This window comes from Melitaea cinxia, chromosome 22, assembly GCF_905220565.1.
Source record: "Melitaea cinxia chromosome 22, ilMelCinx1.1, whole genome shotgun sequence".
NCBI classification, from domain to species: Eukaryota; Metazoa; Arthropoda; class Insecta; order Lepidoptera; family Nymphalidae; genus Melitaea; species Melitaea cinxia.
The window spans coordinates 10,979,000-10,997,441 of record NC_059415.1 but is presented as its reverse complement, the minus strand read 5'-3'; the positions used below and the strand labels follow the sequence as shown (position 1 = coordinate 10,997,441).

Here is an 18,442-nt window from a genome sequence, read left to right as displayed (position 1 = left end):
AACTACTTATTAAAATTATATACGAGTATATGACGGCTTTAATTTTGAAATAATGTCAGTATGATTGACGGTCGCTAAATTTTTTACATAATTAGTGTGCGGGTATTACTAGTTTGTATTATAGAGTTATGGGACCGAAACCAGTATTATAAATATATTGTAGGCAATTTATAAAATCAGCTTGAGCTTTAACTTTTACGTTTATTAGTCATTTATTTGTCTTATATTTTTTTTTCAAGTAGTCTTTAAAAGAACTTTGAAAACATATTTTATCTTTTAAAAAAACCTATAGCGTTCCTCGGTAAATGTGCTATCCAATATTAAAAAAAAAATTCAATTTGAATCCATAGTTCCTGAGATTTTCACGTTTAAACAAAGAAACAAAAAGAAAAACAAATTTTCATGTTTATAATAAATCAAAATCAAAAACAACTTTATTTAAATAAGCTTCAAAAGTACCTTCAAGTCGTCATTTTACATAACATAAGAAGACCTATAAAATACCTTCAAAATAAAATAATTTATCAAGTTATATGGACTGTTTCAAATATTAACTACGACATACATAAGGATAACGCATATGAAACAAGTTTTTTTTTTAACAAGAAAAATTTATGTTTTGCGACTTTGTACGTTAGTATTTCTCGTCTGTCGAGCTCTTATTAGTTGTATAAAAATTAAATTATTTAATTTGACGATGTAAAATAAAACGCAATTTCGTACTACACAAAAATGTGTCTGTGTTGCTTTAGAACTGTTTGTGTTTGATTGAATGTTTGTGTAAATATAATTGCGTTAAAGTGTTTTACTGTAACGTCATCAAAAATGTTTGCGTCCATTCAAATTTCATAAAAAAAATATCGAGATTCTCGAAAGCTAGCATATTGAGAAGGTCATAAAACTATATACAATATTCTATAGTTGTAGTTATTTTTTTTTTTCATTCGTATAATATAACAGATTATAGTTAATGAAGACTTATCAATGTGTAGTCAGATTGTAGTCAGACTGTAGACAGTAATAATGTGTTTCTTATTAAAATTTATAGTGTTTTTAACATGTATAGTATGTGTTATAGAAGTGAACGGTACACAAATACATGCGTATTATGGCCCACCTTTGTTAATAGAACACCCTTGTAAGGGTGATCGTCAAATCGTTGCATATTTCCGAATCGGTATAAAGGAGGGTTATAGGATAACGTTAGAGAAAGACTTAGAAGTCGCAACAGAAATTAAAGTGAAGTTAGATTCAGGTGCTATAATTATTTTTGTGAGTATTTTTATTTTATAAACACGGGAAACTATTCAGAATTCAATCAATTTGGCGTGTTGAATACTTGATACTTTACATGTTAAACCGCTCTTAACTAAACTGAATCAGCCTTTCCCGTTGTTGGGGTAAGGCTCTTCACCATATTGAAAGTGTGTGCGTACTTATATACGCATGTAAGAAGTTATACCTATTTCATTGGATAGCTAATTTAACGTTGCAAATTCTTCTTCGTTGACTAGGTAACTTCAATGTGTAAAAAATTACCCTCATCATTTTTCCCTAACACGCCAAAAGAAGTATAACTTTAAAAAGTTTTTATACGAAAATTTAAATTATACCTTTTATGATGATGAATTTTGAGCAAGACATTTCTTGCTGAGCCGTAGCTAAAGATTAAAAAATTACTAACGATTGTATTATGAAGTTATTAAGGGCCCATCAATAAATTACGTCACACGCTATGGGGGGTAGCAGGTTGAAGAAGAATGACATTGACAAGGGGTGGGGAGAGGTTCAAATTTTGTGACATTCATTTTAAAATGTAATCTATCTAATTGTAAGTATTAGCCTGATATTTTCATTGCTAATCTATTAACGATAAACATAAAAAATTAAAATTTAAATTGTTTTCATCAATTTTTTTTTATGGATGTTCGGGGATAACTTCGTCGTTTATGAACCGATTTTGATAATTCTTTTTTTTGTTGGAAAGGATATCTCTGGTGTTGTACCATGATAAGGAAACTAGGATCTAACGATGGGATCTTAGAGAAATCGAGGGAAACACGAAAATCCGCATAACTTTTTACTGGGTGTACCGATTTTAAAGATTTTTAATTTAATCGAACGCCGATGTTTATCATATAACTGACTACTATTACTTTTTATAATTTTAACTTTTACTTCTTTACTATAAATTTCATCGAGATCTGATTACAACTTTTGGAGTAATCTTTGATAATAATGCGTATTTACTTGACTATTTTTTCGTCTACCTACGTTGTATTACTTTTCGATATAACTGAAGTCGGTTTTTCTTCGTTTGCCTGCAAACACAATATTCGGACCTATCTTTGATTGACGATAATTTTATTAAAAGGTAATTGAAATTGAAATAAAAATAATGTTGAACTGATGTGTGAGATTGCAACATACGTGTCGTTTCACTAGGAAGGGTTGGGTCCCATAAATGTGACCAACTGTGACAAGGGCGGGGGAGAGGATGGCTTTATGAATATACCACATTACGTCGTAAAAGATTAATTAAAATCAATATTTTAGTATTTGGGTGGTTTATTTGCAATAAATAAATGAACGATCACTTATTTAAACGATTATTTACTTTTTTATTATAAATTTTTCAGGGAGACAATATTGACAAGCCTGCAGATGGTGATGCAAGATTTACAGAAAGAGATCTCATTAATAATGTCTACGGTTTCATTTTACGTAAACCTAATAAGCTCTTCACGTTCATCGTGAAAGGAAGACATGCGCCAGAACACCCGCCCTATATTCTCAGTATAAAAATTAACGGAGAAGAAGTTTGCTTCGATCCAGACAGAGTAGGTGTTCATTGGTAATACAATTTTCAGGCCAAGTATGCTAGTAGCAGTAGTAATGGAAAAATAATAGGAATTTTGAGTGTGTGGTGAATACAATTTATATTTGAGTATGAGACCGTGTGGCGACGTATGAGGGAAGGTCAGTGAGGTAAACCAAACCCAATGAATGTCCTAAAAAATACGTAAAATTCAATGAATGATGTGTTGGATATGTCATTATAATAGAGTTTATGTTTGAATAATGTAATTACGGTTTTTAAAAGATGTTGAATTCTTTACCAATTCCTTTTACAAGCAAAGAATGTAACTACATTTCAAATTGTTGGTAGCTTCATATTATTTATTTATTCACTTAGCCCGTTAAAATGGGAGAGATTGATATTTACGACTGTATTGTTTGATTCGTTTGGCTATAAGATGTCTCGCAACTCAGTGTGCCTTTTGGGAAAGGCCTGCTCCAGTAGTTGTCATTGCGTTCTGTCTTGAGCAACTCTTCCCCTTTGAGTCCCGCAGTAAACTTCAGCTCATCTTCCCAGCGCATTTATTGTCATCTCTTGCATACCAATTCCTTCTTTTTTTTTTGGGTACCAATTCGTTTTCACATTAATTATAAGTAAGTAATTAATTATAGAATAATACATATTCTGTGTAAACCGCACTTATGCACTGGTGCGTTTGCCATGTCGGTGCATAAGGACTGGCTATAGCGAATTCAATTCCCACTCGGGACAAATATTTTATAAATATTAGTCTCCAATCTGAGTAAGTATTTTGTGCATCTCCCTACCAGACCAGTAGAGACAAACAGCATTGGAGCAGTGAAGTGGATTAAGCTCCAACACTTCTCCTATATGGAGAAAGCGACCTATGATCCGTAGTCTGATGTTGTAGATTTAATCAATCAATCTCGCTACTCGAATAAGGAAATTTTTAATTTAATTTAAGTATAATATTCCAGACATTTTTTGGAAGACATGACACAGCAATCAAGCCATATTGGTCTGAAGCACCGAACAAATTTTGTGGCAGGAGGCGGATTAACAGGGATTACACAGAGCTAATTGTTAGCGGAACTCCGTCCAAGATTGGCTAATGGCCTTGGCATGTTGCTCTATTTAGAAATCACCGACTGTCTATTAAATATATTTGTGGAGGAACTCTCATATCGCAGTTTTTGGTATTGACAGGTAATTATATAATATCTTTATATTCATGAAAGAGCGTCTTCGGTGTGGCAAAGCCAGCCCTGCATCACCAACCCGTCTGCCCAGCGTGGTGACTATGGGCAAAACACATGAGTTCACGCCATTTTTGGCGCGAACTTGGGGAGGTTTATGTCCACCGTTAGACTGCGATAGCCTGACATGATGGTGATAAAAGATGCATAAACGTCAAATACTTTATCAGATACGGATATACCACACACAGTATTGATATAATATACACGTTTAAGACCAAAAAGCAAATTATTAGTTTTTAAGTTCCTCTAAATATGATCAAAAATACTGTTTTTATAATACTGTTTATATAATAATTGGAATACTTATACGTAGTAATTACATTTACAGTGAAATTAACAGTTATAACTTTTTTTCTTTGAATTTTTTTTTGGATAGTCTATTTATAGCTGAAGGTTTTATATAGGATATGTAATAGCTTAGTAGGTGTTTTTCTCAAATTAACGCGGAAAACAGTGGGATTAGCTAGTTGTAAATAGACCTTTAAACTCTCCACACAGCTGCGCATTGCGTCACAATCAATGAAGTACCAGTAAATCCAGAAACACTTGGAGTCGTTCTTGGAAAAACATCACTAATTACTAATGAAATAACTAGTCAAGAGAGAACGGTAAGATTTTTCACCATTCGAATTAAAATTTGTAACAACATGTTAAAACAACTTAAATTCCAGAGGTTTAGAATATTATTAAAGAAGAGCATAACAGGATATATCATGCTTTAAATCTGGAGCAGCCCGACTGCAGATGTTCCTCTTACTGAAGATCGCAGCTAAATAGTACTGTTCCCAAGCAATGCTATGTTTCTGTGGTCAGTAAGATTGTCAGAGCTCGTGGTGAGGGTCAAACCTAGGGTAGCCAACTTGTTTGAGGTGGTTTTAGTATTTCAGGGATCTATACGCTATAGTAATTGCTTACTAACACGTGAGCCGTTCGCTTGTTTGCCACTTAGGTCATATAAAAATATAATAAGGTAATATAGGGCACAGCAGGGAATATCCTGCTTAAAATCTGCAGCAGCCCAACTAGGGAAGTATTTTGATCTTACAGAAAATCCCAGCTAAATAACACTGCTTTCAAGCAGTGTTATTCAGCTGCGATCGTCCTGTGGTAACTAAGGTGACCAGAGCTCATGGGGTGGATTGAGAGTAGGGTCGAATGCACTTGCGATGCTTCTGGTGTTGCAGACGTCTATATGTTACGGTGATCGCTTATCATCACAGGAGCCATAGCTTGTTTGTTGACCTATTTGCATTAAAAAAAACCCTGTTAATAAATGTGTTGGTCGTGAAGCTTACAAGGCATGATGTTTGATACTCACTTTACGATAAAAATACGAGTACAAGCAAATGTAGTAGTCTTGTAGGGCATTGAACCTTCTACGTCGTTGCATTGTACCTTCTAAAACTATCAGATTATAACTTGATATACTCGTAATTGTAGTCATTTTGGTTGTAAAATTTTCAGGTGTTCCAAGTAATTGTTCACGATGGCTTCAAGAAGAAAACATTAGACGATGACATTGCTTTACTGAAACTGAGCGCTGAAGCTATTTTCAACAACTACGTTCAGCCAGCTTGTCTGTGGCTTGATGAGGCTTACGATCAACTGGATTCGTATCAAATAACAGGAACGGTGAGGAATTTACACAAAATATTGTTATTATATTAAAGGGTAACCCAATTCCTAAATAAAAAATAGGACAAGTGCCAATTATTAACGATATAAGTATTAACTTTAACAGTATAACAAATTATAATCTATATACTAACTAGCTTTCAACAGCAGTTTCGCCCGCATGCTGTATATAATTTTGGCTGTTCTGGTTTTTATGCTTAAAGAGCTTTATTTCGCATAAAAATTACAGAAATTCACTTGAATGAGAAAGTTACAAACTAAAATTAAAATCTAAGCATACAGTGTCACTGAAATTTTGTATTAAAAAGTAATGTTCCCCCATTAGCATAGCATTATTCAGGTTCAAGAATTTTTAGAATCAGTCCCTTAGTTTCAGTTTATCCATTACAGATGGACAAAAAAATCAATCTTTCTTTTTAATAATATTAGTATAGATAGTTAATAATTTAAATTGTTCCACAGTCAAGATGGACAGATGCTGAGGAAAGGACACTTAATTTTGTATCTGAACTTAAAATAATGTGCATTTCTTTTATGATCATTAGAAATAGGCTGAAAAACAGAGCAGATGTATGATTAAACGCTTTTAAAAATAGAGAAAATTTTGAAGTGTATATATTTTGGTTGTACTGTGTGGCTACGGTACTAAAGAATATAGCCACCCCCTCTCTTCCCGTGGGTGTCGTAAGAGGCGACTAAGGGATAACACAGTTCCGCTACCACCTTGGAACTTAAGAAGCCGACCGGTGGCCGGATAGCCATCCAACTGCTGGCTTTGAAATACTCAAGCCGAAGACGGGCAGCAGCGTCTTCGGTGCGACAAAGCCAGCCCTGCGGTCACCAACCCGCCTGTCCAGCGTGGTGACTATGGGCAAAACACATGGGTTCACGTTATTTTTGGCGTAAACTTGTGGAGGCCTATGTCCAGCAGTGGACTGCTTAGGCTGTAGTGATGATACATTTTGGTTATTAGGATATAGTTTTGCTGATTGTGAACCGATTAGGTTTATTCTACTTTTTAATAATAAAATATATATACACACAAATAAGTTAAGGCCTAAGTTCTTGTTACAAATTTATATTTTGTTGTATCCTGATTGGAATTTCATCGTTCTTCTGTATTTAGGTTGTAGGATGGGGTATCGATCAAACAGAATCACTGGCGAATGATCTTCACGAGGCAACAATGCCAGTAACTTCAAAGCTAACGTGCATATTATACGATCCTATTTTCTACAGTAACATATTAGCCAACGACAAAAAATTCTGCGCTGGACTTCGTAATGGTGAGTTGTAAATATCGTATTTTTAAAAGTTTTATTTGAACTTGCAATTTATGCGTGTAAATTTATGTTTGTATGATTTCTATGTTATGATAATTTACTTCAAATATTTTACTTCCAAATTGAGTTTCAAAATACTCAATTTTGAAACGTATATTTTATGCCGGTTGAGCTGGCGGTTGCGGGTTCGATCCCCGCACATGACAAACATTTGTATTGGCAATACAAGTATTTTTTTTATATACAACTCGACATAGGTCGACAGGTCGACAAACAAGCGTACGGCTCACCTGATGGTAAGAGATTACCGTAGCTTATAAACGCCTGTAACACCAATCCCTACCGATTGCCGACCTAATCCCTAGTCCCCCCCCCCAGGAGGAGATTACCGTAGCTTATAAACGCCTGTAACACCAATCCCTACCGATTGCCGACCTAATCCCTAGTCCCCCCCCCCCCAGGAGCTCTGGTCACCTTACTCACCAACAGGAACAGAATACTGCTTGAAAACAGTATTATTTAGCTGTGATCTTCTGTAAGGTCGAGGTACTACCCCAGTCGGGCTGCTCCATATTTTGAGCAGGAAATTCCTGCTGTGCCCTACCTCAGTTAAAAGTGTTGTATTTGCCGTGATCTAGGTGTTTGTTCAGTCCTTGTGGGTCTCCCCACCGCGCCTCGGAGAGCACGTTAAGCCATCGGTCCCGAGTGTTATCATATACACCTGATACCGATCGTTACTCGTGGTAGGGAATATATCCGCCAACCCTCCAATGAGCAGCGTGGTGAATTAAACTTTGATCCTTCTCCTACATGGGGAAAGAGGCCTATGCCCAGTAGTGGAATATTACAAGCTGAAGCGTAGGTCTAACCGTTATGCGTTTAGCAATAAACATGTTTAGCGATTACTTTAATTTACATAGATTATAATTTTTTTAAAGGTACGGCAGCATGCAATGGTGTCAGCGGCGGAGGTTTCGTAGTTTTCGTTACTGACACTAAAGACCCGGATTACAAAATTGAGTACAAAACAGGAGCGTGGTACGTCAAAGGGATTGTGTCTGTTACGTTAGCAAGGAAGGACACATCGGTGTGTGAACCGAACGCGTACACAGTGTTTACAGATGTAGCAAAGTACAGGAATTGGATACTTCAGCACTTGAAATAAAAATACACAATATATTAAAAACTATTTATAATGTTTTTATTTAATGACAAGCAAATTATTTTTGTTTTTTTAAAAACAAAATTTATAAAAATAATAATTTAGAGGAGTTAAAATTTTTAATTATAAATTGAATTGATCGATTGATTTTTAATAAAAAAATGTTTAATATTCATTTAAAAAACTATAGATTGGCTGAAAGAAATCTCTTTGAGAGATAAATCCGGTGACAAACAAATATTGTACTAATATGAATCACATTATAAAATTTTAAATGTAATAAATGATTGCTAAATATTTATTGTAGACGCAAACATAATTTTTTTTTATATCTGTATAACTTTATAAAGACATATAAATTTACAACGACCGTCACAGCTCACCTGAGGCATAATATTAGTAACTTCATATGTGTGACCCGCGGAAAAAAAATAGCCTGCAATCTTCTTCAGTAAATGGGCTATCCAACACAAAATGATTTTTCAATTCGAACCAGAAGTTCCTAAGATAAGCACACTTAAACAAATAAACGAACAAACGTTTCAGGTTTATAATATAGGTATAGATTTGAAAATAAAGATATAAAGAATAATAAATCCATATACTTAAACAAGTTACTTTGTCATACAGCATCGCATTAATTAAAAGATGATAGGTTTTTGATATAAATTAGTTTGTAATTTTAGTACTCAGAGTATATATCGTTATTAGGTACTTTTTTTGACGTTGACAAATGCATTTACCCCCTAACGGGAGTGTGGGCTCCCATCACGGTACCTTATATACTCTTTGGTCACCACGTAAAAGACTTCCCACTAAAACCCAGCGGTTTCCTCGTCGTCAAAGGAAGGATGTCACTTTAATACTATTCTTTTAGATACTTGCGTTTGAATAAAAGCCATTTTTATTATAAAATGTGTATCATCAATATAATACCGATATCTGTAATAGTTATCCGCCTGTTTGGCTCATCTGGAAAAAACAAGTTATAAAACATGAAAATTGTGAATTTCCGTCGTTAGGCTATTCCTAAAATATTTTATTTTTAATTAAAACGTTACAATTTTTATTGATTTTGCAAAAAAAAATTGCGTTCAAAAATATTTTTATGAAATCAAAGTCTTAAACTGTAAAATAGAGAATTAATTGAAACAGAGAAATTAGTACCTTGTTTAGTTACATATTGCTTTCAATCCAATGTATATATTTGGCGACGTCAGTGAAGACCACGTAGTGCTCTGGGTCGCAGATCGGGACATCAGTTCTGGCCACTGTGAGTGAGACGATGCCTCGCACGAACCAAGCGCCGTTTGTCTTAGTCGAGTCCTTATCCTTGTCGGGTATAAACACTTGGAAAGCGCCCCCACTGTCACCATTACATGCGGACGTTCCTGTTGCGTGTTGAAAAATGTTAACAATCACACATATACTTGTAGCGTCATCTATCTCACGACATACAAACTAGAGAAAACTGACGTATCCTACATCGCGCTATCAAAGTTATCAGATTGATTGAGTATATATACAAGAACCCGACAACAACCGTTGGGGCAGTAGCCCACCAAACACAACTCCCATCTGGTCGTAGGATCCTCCCTTTGCGATGGCCGACGCGATCGCACCCTAATCCTCAACTCCCCATATACTATTATGAATCTAAATAAGTTGACCAATACTTCATTTATCATAAAATTTATTCAAGCTATAATTTATACCGGTCATGGAGGGTACGTGCATACGTCCTGTATGTCGTGTATCTTTAATTTTCACCATTTAATTACATATTAAGCCGTCTAATTGTATATAGAAATATCTTAACTGCAGTTTTAGATTCTAGTAGATTGATACACATAACAGAAATAATTAAATAAGAAGTATTGCAAGCCGTTGACCCTATACCCGAGACTCCCCGGGAGCTCTATCTTAATTACTCAACACAGGAATACAAAACTGCTTGAAAGCAGTATTAACTAACTGTGCTCTTTTGAAAGGTTGAGATACTTTCGCAGCCGGGCTGCCCTAAATTTTGAGCAACATACTTCCTCCTGTGGCCTACATCAGTGACTCATTTTCAACTGTCCAATAGTGCAGTACATGTACGATGATGTAATACTTAACAGATAAATTGATTAAGCAAAAAGGTTTCAAAAATTAATTTCTCTTACCATTTCTGTATCCAGCACAAAACTTTTTATTTGTCAAAATGGTCGAATAGAACAGAGGTTTACTTTTTATGCAAGTGCTCTCTGATACAATCGGTATTGTTGCTTGGTTAAGCTGAGGCGACAATGTATCTGTATTGTCGAATCCCCATCCAACTACCTGAAAACAAAATCCATTTTTTAATTACATTTAAACATTATATTTTAAAGCAAAGTAAAAGCTCAAAAATGAGAGGTAATTTTCTAACAACATATTTACGACTACGTACTCGTACATATGATTCTGACAAAATGAAATATACGGAAAGCACTTACTCTTAAGTCTCTATATTTTTATAACAATGCATTAATCACTACATAGTATAAAACAAAGTCGCTTCCCGCTGTCTGTATGCTTAGATCTTTAAAACTACGCAACGGGTTTTTGATGCGGTTTTCTTTAGTAAATAGAGTGACTCCAGAGGCAGGTTTAGGTATATGTATAATAAATGCATAATATAGCAGAGGAACACTGATAGTTTTGGAGGTTTCTAATGTGATGTCGAAAATAAACACATTTTTTGCGCTTACATTGCAAATACTTATTTTATATTTAGTATCAGCATTGCACCCGTGCGAAACCGGGGCGGGTCACTAGTATACTATAAAATACAAACTATACAACAGAATACATATTAAACTATAAATTAAATATCACTTGAAGCCTTTTTTGAATACTATTGTAGTAAAAAAAAATATTGAATAAATATTCTTGGACAACATTTTAAATATTCAAATGATAGGAACGCGATAACGAAATAAGCTATTCTTTTATTATGTCAAAAAACTATTAACTAAGAAGCCTATTGAATGTGAAGGCTAAAAAATTGTACACTTTTTTTACAATTAATCTTTTTAGTTTCTAGCATAATAAAATATTTATATGATGTGAATGAATCAGATCTATCTGTGATAATTTGCAACCACCAATTCAACTAACCGAACTTACCGTAATATGCTTGATCAGTAGTGCCAACAAACAAGCTGATAGATGGAGCTAAATTATATTTTTAAATGAGTGCGTGGTGGAGTGCAGTTTTTGATTTTTTATACAACTATATCGGCAAGCAAGCGTACGTAATAGTACAACCAAAAACATCGCAAGTACCACGATACCCAACCCAATTCCACACGAATTTTCAAAATATTTTCTTATATTTATTGAAATGTTCTAAGAATGTGAATATATATTACCTTTTTCGGCTTAAAAACTGTAGGTATATAAAATTTAAAACAAATTAGTGCCAAATGACATATCATCACAATGTTTTTTTAAGGGAACCCTGTTGTTATATGTTCAAAAACATATTTTACGTATTTGACGGAATACGATTATCACATGGTGAGTAGATTAGCGAAGGTCCTTACATGACATCCTCTACTATTATAAAAAAATACATACTTTATGAATTAAGATTCCGGAAAAACGTATTTACCGTTCCGAATATTTTTTTCGTTGACAGCTTTTCACTTGCTCTATCATACCATAGGCAGGCTGGTTGGACGTAGTCAGTAAAAATAGCTTCTGTTTTTAGTTTCAATAGAGCAATATCGTTGTCCAGGTGTCTGTAGTCAAAATTTTCGTGGAGTATTATTCGATGAACCTACAAAAATTGTTAAAATACACATTGTCACAGTTAAACAGAATACTGAATGTTGTCTAATACAGTATTTACATTTTTGGCAATCACATAATTGTAAGATAAAGAAATGTAGGTTACAGTAAGAAATATTCTGCCCAAAAATCTGGAGCAGATCGACTAAGTAAGTACCTCAATCGTACACAAGATCACATCTACATAGTACTGTTAATTAGCAGTGTTAAATTCCTCTGCAGAGTAAGGTTGTTAGAGCTAAAGGGTAGAGTCGTGGATAGTACGGTCGGCGCTTGCAATGCTGCTGGTGCTGGAAGCGTCCGTAGACTAAGGGGACCACTAACCATCTGGAAGACGGTACACTTTTTTAAGCTTTTAGTATGTAATGCTGTGTGGCTACGGCAATAAATAACATAGCCACCCCCTCTCTTCCAGTGGGTGTCGTATGAGGGGACTAAGGGATAACACAGTTCCGCTACCACCTTGGAACTTAAAAAGCCGACCGATGGCGGGATTTCCATCCAACTGCTGGCTATGAAATACACAGGCCGAAGACGGACAGCAGCGTCTTCGGTGCGACAAAGCCAGCCCTGTGGTCACCAACCCAACACGTTCACGCCATTTTTTGGCGCGAACTTGTGGAGGCCTATATCCAACAGCGGCAGAACAACTAACTAACTAATGTAATATAAAAAGATCAGTAGTACTTCTCTCTCCTGAATTGCGACGTCACCACCGATTAAGTTATATTTCCCGAGGACCACGCTCAAAACTTCTGGCGAAAAAGCTATACCCCTCGACGACGAGCAATGACCAGCTGCAAATGATTTCTAAATATTTTATTAAATTCGTAGAAAGATAAAACAAAAACTACATAATTTGTTAAAAAAACGAGTTTGCTTTAGACCACACGACTGAACTAAAACTTCTGCATAATAGGCGTAAACGTACCTGGCTATGAGAGAAAGAGAGAAAGAAAATATGTGCTCGCACCTTTCTCTCTCTTTCTCCGTTCGCCTCGCCCGCTCATACTTTTCGTAACGCTCTCATCAAGCATTCACGAGCTTAATCCCCAAGTCAAGTGTGCGTAAAGAAGTCTCACTTCAATTAGTTTAGTACATCAAGCTGTCTTTGAAGTGGGAACTAAAAATGATGATGGAAACGTGAGAAAAACCAAGCGTAATGTAGACTAAATTGACAAATCATATAAAATAATAAATTATTACTTTCCATGATCGCTCGATTAACGACAGTAAAATATAGGATGACTTCATACCACAACATCCTGTTGGTAACTATTATTCAAGCACGTTAACCCGTCTGCTGCAATGGTATTCCAACCCATGTTACCTACCCAAAGCTGAGCTGAGAATATATTTTTTCAACTTGTAGTTTCATAATTATAGTTGTCATCCACAACTTTAATGCGATTTTTATTTCGTCAGTACTCACCATCGATCAATTATAATCATAAGAGGAATTTCATATACCAGTGAGAAGGAGTTTTTGTTAATTAATTACGTTTCAGAATAGTTTCTTGAGTTTTTTATCACTTTGATTTTGTAATTATGTAGCAAACATTAAGTGCCTGATTCTGTAATATTTAAATTTAAGATTACCTGTCAATACAACGTTTTTGGAGATGAGAGTTCCACCACAAATATACTTTATAGTAGAGCGATCGAGTTTATACAGAGCTGCGTGCCATGGAAAGTCACCAGGTTTCGTTGGAGCTCCGCTGACTATCAGTTCAGTGTGGCCTACTTTACGTCTGCCGCAGTTCGTCGCTGGTGCGTCCACGGGACTTTCTGCGTGGTCCTTGTATCCTGATATGTAAGAATCCAAAAAACCCTAGAACGAGGAAAATTAATACTCATCTAAATTATTATTTTAAGTAAAGATCTTGGTACTAATAGTTTTCTCCACCATAGGTCTTTAGGCTGCGTTCGACTGACGTAAAAAACAATATTTTGGGGTCAAAAGAAAAATTATTCTTAGTCTTCTTAGTTATTTTAGTTTGATAACTTACCACATTTGGTTTCTTGCAATATTCTTTACTGTTTATGTTTAATCTTGTGAAATATGGTACAGTCCCCTGTACAAGACCTTTGACAGTAAAGTCAATATGATCGCTGGCTTTAAAGAATTTTATCTCAAAAGAATTTGCTTCACTTTTATCGACGTATATCCTTGCGAAACTGTTACTTGTCTGAAACGATTATATATAGAAATAAGTATCTGCAAAAACACATTAATGTATATACATTTTATCTGAGGTACAGCAGGAAATATCCTGCCCAAAGTCTGGGGCGGCCCGATTGAGGAAGTAACTCGACCATACAGAAGATCACAGCTGTGAGTGGGTAGGGTGACTAGAGCTCCTGGGGTAGGGTCAGCAGAGTATTTGCGATGTTTCTGGTGTTGTAAGCGTCTATAAGCTACGGTAAAAATAATGCTAAAATAAAATTTAACGATAATGTCATTTAAGTTTATAGTTGTATATATATAAAAAAAAAATCTTACAAAATTTATGCGTATGTAAAAATAATGCTAAAATAAAATTTAACGATAATGTCATTTAAGTTTATAGTTGTATATATGTAAAAAAAAAATCTTACAAAATTTATACTTTAATGATTTAAGAGTCTGAGATCTGAAAGCTACTCGAAAGCAATAATATTTGGATGATTGATGATTTTTTAAAAGTATTTCAGAAACCATACACTAAATGTCGCAAGCTCTACTTGGACACTACGATATTTTGTAGTATTTCATGAGTCACGTTTTATTTTATTTTAATGACTCAAATTTTATATTCTGCCATCGCCAAGTCATCGGTGTCAGTTTATTTTGACCTTTTAAAGTAAAAAAGTAAATCTACAATATCTCTAATGAATGGACTTTTTTCATTATCAAGTAAAACTAAAAAAAAAGGGTTTTACAATTGACAACAGTCCTTGCGAGATTCATAAGAGATAGAGTTTAAGGAATGCGTTTAACGAAGAAACGGATACTCTAATACTAAATCCCAGTTACTTGAACCATAAAACGGTTCGTTTAAGTATGAACATGTCGTGTACGAGAACGAATCGTTTTTAAATATAGAAATAAACTTAAAAAATTCGAACTAAGCTCTCAGCACTTCAGCTCAATTAAATGAATCACGTAAATAGAAAAAAAAAAGAATTACCAATGTGACACTTGTTTCCGCATCGAATTGCATTTTAATAACAGAGTACGATGGAAATTTTTTTGATATATAAACTAAGTATTGATTTTCCTCTTCCGGGGGAAGTCCGGGCTCAAACGACACGGATATATCAGTTGATCCATTGCAAGGGTATGCGTGTAATAATGGATTACCGACAAAAGCCCAACCAGTATCATTATCAGCCTTTGTTCGTATAAGGAAATTGACTATAAATATAATATATAGTGATTTTTTCATCTTGTTTTTATATATAGTCCTTCTTTGATAGTTACAGCCTGCAAATTTAAAAAAGAAAAACATTTTATTGTTAATATACTACTAATACCTTAATCTTTGCATGTATCACTTTTTTGTAATTTTTCTTTGTGGTGTACAATAAAAAGTATTTATTATTATTATTATTATTATTATACGTTTAATTACTATATGATAACAGCTTAGGAAATGACCACTGTATATTCATGTTGAAAATATTGAAATCAGTATTTGTAGAATTATAATTACAGTAAAAATAAGCACTAACATGAGTTAAATAATAATAATGGCATTGATTTCTTTCGTATAAATCCGTACGAAATAGTTTACGAACTCTTTGTTACAAAAACTTAAAGCTTTTAAAATAAAAGAACAACGAATTATTTTATCCTACAAATGTGCTATGGAAAAAATTCTTACCTTTCTTTCACATAATATTCTCTTTTATTTCTTTCAATTCAACACATCACTAGAACGCAATGTTTAAAACTTTTTTCCTTATTACAACGTTATCCCTCAGATGCAATGCAAAATTACGCTCACAAATCACATACTCGATAACCTGTTGCCTGATCGCGTCTACGTTTGTGTTTTAATAACAAGTTTTCTTATAGTGCCAATATTTATTTCTATATTTTTAGAAACAAGTCACATTCTTAGAAACAAAATTAATTATAATTCAGTCTTGCTGCATAGAATTTTTTAATAATGTCTATGGAATTTTATTATTAAGATTAAATTTTGAAGCACGTGTAAATTAAATTAAAAAATCTTGAGTTCGCAGGATGATAACTATAACCAAACGTGAAAACAAGAAAAGGCTATAAGGTCATCGAATTGATGTTTAATAAAAATGCTTAATATTTTTATGTTTTCCTTATTATTGACTTAACTTCACAATAAAGAGATAAAAATGCGTCTTGTTTGGTACGTCTTGCTCGATCTCTGAGAATCGCGGCACTGGTTCAAACATAAAATTTGCATTTTTAAAGATACACATCAAAGTCAATGCACTGAGATGAGTTAAATAATATCTCATTTACTTACATATAAGAATTTTTAAATAATAATAAAGTAATGGGAAACAACCTATATATATTTGACCCCGTGTTAACCTCGTCCTTGCCAAGAATCCAGAGGTCCTGAATAGGGTCGGAGAATGGAATGTAAACGGCGTGTTCTTGCTTGTGAAATTAGATTACTTCTCCCGATTCTTAATGGATCGCTGATGATTAAAAAATCGTTCTCTTCTGAACAATACGAACCAAGGAACTCTTACGTAGCTGAATCTTCCATGACGAATCCCTGGCATGCATTGCTGAAAATTATCTCAGAGTCATTTTATTTTTTTATTTTTTTTATTATTTATTGGAAAACAAACAGCACACAACAATACAATTAATTCACAACACAATAGGAATGATTAAGCCAGCAAAGTTGTGTCTATAAACGTGAAATTATTACTTAAAACACCAACAAATATATTACACAATACAATACAATATAATTGTACATATGACATATATATAACATGAAAAAAAAAAACAAAAACCAATATATATTATATAAATCGAACATTACTACAATCTCACATTGGAAATAATTTTGAAAAACAAATAATACAAATCATATTGGAAATAATTTTGAGAAACAAAAAATACAAATCATATTGGAAATAATTTTGAGAAACAAATAATACAAATCATACTGGAAATAATTTTGAGAAAACAAATAATATCTACAGTCAAAAATAACAATAGTTTTAAACATCAACTAAAATTTCGATTAGTTTTTTTTTTCCTTTTTTTTCCCTTTCAATAAGTATTTGTACTTATCATTTGTACATATCCCACTACTCACATACTACATAGGCCTCTTTTCTCATGTAGGAGAAGGATCAGAACTTAGTCCACCACGTTGCACCAATGCGGGTTGGCGGATATATTCCCTACCACGAGTAACGATCGCTATCAGGTGTACATGATAACAACCGGGATCGACGGCTTAACGTGCTCTTCGAGGCACGGTGGGGAAACCTACAAGGACTGCACAAACACCCAGACCACGGCAAACACCTGTATGGCCGTACAAATGTTTGTCATGTGCGAGGATCGAACCCGCAACCGCCAGCGCAACAGGTACAATCCATAGCTGTGCAAAAAATTAACTTTTAGACGTGAACATTTTTTTTATTGTGCTACGTGTTAAAAAAATTGGTTGTTGGGCGAGAGAGACCCACAATTCCTAACACGAGACTACAAGAGAGACAAAAAAAAATCCTCCAGAATCTCAATCTTCTTTTTTCAAAAACTCACAAAATCAACTTACATTAATGCAAAGCTACCATAAGAAACTACAATGACTCACTCACAATAAATTGCACCCAGATCTTAAGTCGGCGAGAGAATCCAACCCCAAAAAAAGCCGCAAACACTCGCCCTGAGGCTTATATACAGCAAACCCAGCGCGTCGCGACACAACTACCCCCTAAGGTGAACCGCGACGTAATACAATACGAGGGTATTCCAAAAATTTAAATCAGTCGCCTAGAAAATGTAAATAGCAACGCTAATGCATAACTGTGCTATTATACATCAGCAGGAACGAAACTACGTGCTAATAAAAATATATGCTACAATTGTTAAGCAAAAATGACTTTTACATTGACATAATACCATACCAAAATCCATAAAAAATTGTTTACAGTAAACACTTTTATGCCAGTTAAAGTAAAACCTGGAATTGGTTGTTCGATTTTTAAATAACTTTTGACATTTTTTTTAATTGTTCGATTTTTAAATATTGTTTTTAACAATTTAGCATACAAATAGTGCTATAACGAATATTCATTTTTGAAACTAAAATATAACAGTTGTATTTGATATATATTAAAGACGCGCGTTAGCGTAACGGTCACAGCACTGGATTATGGCTGTTGCGCTAGCGGTTGAGAGTTTTATCCCCGCATATGTCGCACATTTGTATTGGCCACACAGATTTTTTTCCGTGGTCTAGTCGTT

General features: G+C 34.2%; 2 protein-coding genes across 2 annotated transcripts; one reads left to right on the top strand and one right to left on the bottom strand.

Annotated features, from left to right (window-relative positions):
- Window positions 1–1,023: 1,023 nt before the first annotated feature.
- LOC123664621 (CUB and peptidase domain-containing protein 2-like) lies at window positions 1,024–8,187 on the top strand. Its single transcript, XM_045599138.1, is given in 7 exon segments — window positions 1,024–1,272; window positions 2,640–2,840; window positions 3,799–4,027; window positions 4,579–4,688; window positions 5,545–5,712; window positions 6,842–7,001; window positions 7,937–8,187. Coding segments are annotated over 7 exon segments (1,344 nt in total). The 3' UTR covers window positions 8,164–8,187.
- A 560-nt stretch (window positions 8,188–8,747) lies between these two features.
- On the bottom strand, window positions 8,748–16,113 carry LOC123664510 (chymotrypsin-like elastase family member 2A). The gene is made up of 9 exons (XM_045599044.1): window positions 15,843–16,113; window positions 15,147–15,442; window positions 13,986–14,165; window positions 13,576–13,807; window positions 12,664–12,773; window positions 11,798–11,965; window positions 10,326–10,482; window positions 9,341–9,551; window positions 8,748–9,132 (listed from the first exon to the last, which is right to left on the bottom strand). The coding sequence occupies exons 2-9, from the start codon at window positions 15,402–15,404 to the stop codon at window positions 9,129–9,131; spliced, it is 1,320 nt and encodes a 439-aa protein (XP_045455000.1). The 5' UTR covers window positions 15,405–15,442; window positions 15,843–16,113; the 3' UTR covers window positions 8,748–9,128.
- Between the last annotated feature and the right edge of the window lie 2,329 nt (window positions 16,114–18,442).

Excerpts from the sequence above, each read along its gene's own strand:
- LOC123664510 (XM_045599044.1), bottom strand. The coding sequence starts at position 15,404 with ATGAAAAAATCACTATATATTATATTTATAGTCAATTTCCTTATACGA. Across the intron at positions 13,808-13,985 it reads ATTGCAAGAAACCAAATGTG|GGTTTTTTGGATTCTTACAT; the intron begins GTAAGTTATCAA and ends TCCTCGTTCTAG. Across the intron at positions 11,966-12,663 it reads TCGCAATTCAGGAGAGAGAA|GTTCATCGAATAATACTCCA; the intron begins GTACTACTGATC and ends CAATTTTTGTAG.